This window comes from Merops nubicus, unplaced genomic scaffold (assembly GCF_000691845.1).
Source record: "Merops nubicus isolate BGI_N331 unplaced genomic scaffold, ASM69184v1 scaffold19542, whole genome shotgun sequence".
NCBI classification, from domain to species: Eukaryota; Metazoa; Chordata; class Aves; order Coraciiformes; family Meropidae; genus Merops; species Merops nubicus.
The window spans coordinates 248-1,726 of record NW_008594516.1 but is presented as its reverse complement, the minus strand read 5'-3'; the positions used below and the strand labels follow the sequence as shown (position 1 = coordinate 1,726).

Sequence of the window (1,479 nt, the reverse complement as noted above, 5' to 3'; positions counted from 1 at the left end):
TCTGCTGCTGACCCCCTCTGGGGTTCACTGACCCCCAGCAGGTCTCCCCAGCAGGAAAGCTCTCATACCTGTTTGGCTGTCCCTCTGCTCCTCAGGAGGACCATTTCTTGGTCAATACTCTCCATTTCCTCCAGGCTGGTGTGGATCCATTGCTGGATCTGCAGGAGGTGAAACTCCCTTGTCTGCTCCTCGTCGGCCTGCCCGCTCTCCACAAAGGTTCTCATGGAGGCCAGCCTGTTCTCCAGCTCCTTCTTCTGGTTGTATCTGTCCCAAAGGGGGACAAAAGGGAGTGTTTTCTACAAGAAACCATCTTCTACATCTTGATATTTCCTCAGATATAGTCAGAGAGCTGCCTCCTGCCCCTACCCCCTCTTCACTGCTCTTCGGAGCTGCCGGTTGCTGAGCAGGGCACTTCAGGGTACAGAAATTTTACTCTTTCTAAAAGGTTTAAGATGATTTCACCTATTTAAAGAGAAAACTGTACACCAAAAGGGCAGCTGTGAGGGTTTACTGTTGTAATTTAAGTGTCTCCTGCCTGCCAAAAGGAGCTCTGAGAAGGCAAGTGCTAATTTAGAGGTGCCTGCCTCCATTACTCCTTTCTTCTTCAGAGAGTTGAGCAATCCTTGGAAAATAAAGACTTTTAGGTAAAATGAGGCCAGCCTGGCCACAAGAATCTCCTGACAAAACCAGGAGCTGAGCTCACCAGCTCCTTCACCAAGAAAACCAGTGTAAAACCCCTTCTGAGTGGCTTCTGCAGGACACAGATGTCAAGAAGCTGCTGGTAAGGCAGATGAAAACACTTCTCCAAGTTCTGCCTCAGGATGTTTGTGGGAGTGGAGGTTATTTTTAATATCATTTTGGGCTTTCTGGATTTTTTTTTACCTTTTTGGGAAGGAGTTATTAACCACTGAGAACTGGCCCCAGCCTCTTGACCCCTGAGGGCCCTTTAGATCAGATCCCCTCTCAGGCTTCTCTTCTCCACGCTCACCAGAACTAATTAAACAGCTAATTAAAAAACTAACCATAACAATTTTTTGTGCAGTTTTTCAAAGACCAGAAACTAAAGATGTAAATGCATCTTTCCAGTCTGTGCACAACCATTAAGCAACATGCAGTGCACACCTTAAACTGAACATTTCATGCTCAAAGCATTCCAGTATCTGGTTCTTTCCTCACAGCCCCTGTTTGTGCCACCCGGGGCTCTCCCCTTCTCTTCAGCTGACTCCCCAAAGCCTTCAAACACCACAAAACAAGAGCCTACCTTTCAATTTTGGCTTGCCTACTCAATGCCATGGCCACCAGGTTGGGCTGGGCTGCGGTGGGGCCTCTCGGGGACGGGCTCCCGGCATCTTCCCCTCCCGAGTGGCTAGCGGGGGGCAGCTGGAAGTTGCCCAGCCCGTAGTTCTTGCAGAGCTTGAGGAAACGCCAGAAGTGGGCCCGGGCGCTCTCCAGGTGCTCCAGCCTCCTGTTCAGGTCGAC

The 1,479-nt window shown here is 49.9% G+C and overlaps 1 protein-coding gene across 1 annotated transcript in view; it reads right to left on the bottom strand.

Annotated features, from left to right (window-relative positions):
* The window catches only part of IGBP1 (immunoglobulin (CD79A) binding protein 1), a gene marked incomplete at its 5' end in the record, with an annotated part of 3,482 nt that overhangs the window by 1,852 nt on the left and 151 nt on the right, over window positions 1-1,479 (bottom strand). The window contains 2 exons of the mRNA XM_008935812.1: window positions 69-264; window positions 1,262-1,462. Of these exons, the coding sequence (XP_008934060.1) occupies window positions 69-264; window positions 1,262-1,462 (397 nt within the window). The remainder of the gene's footprint in view (window positions 1-68; window positions 265-1,261; window positions 1,463-1,479) is intronic.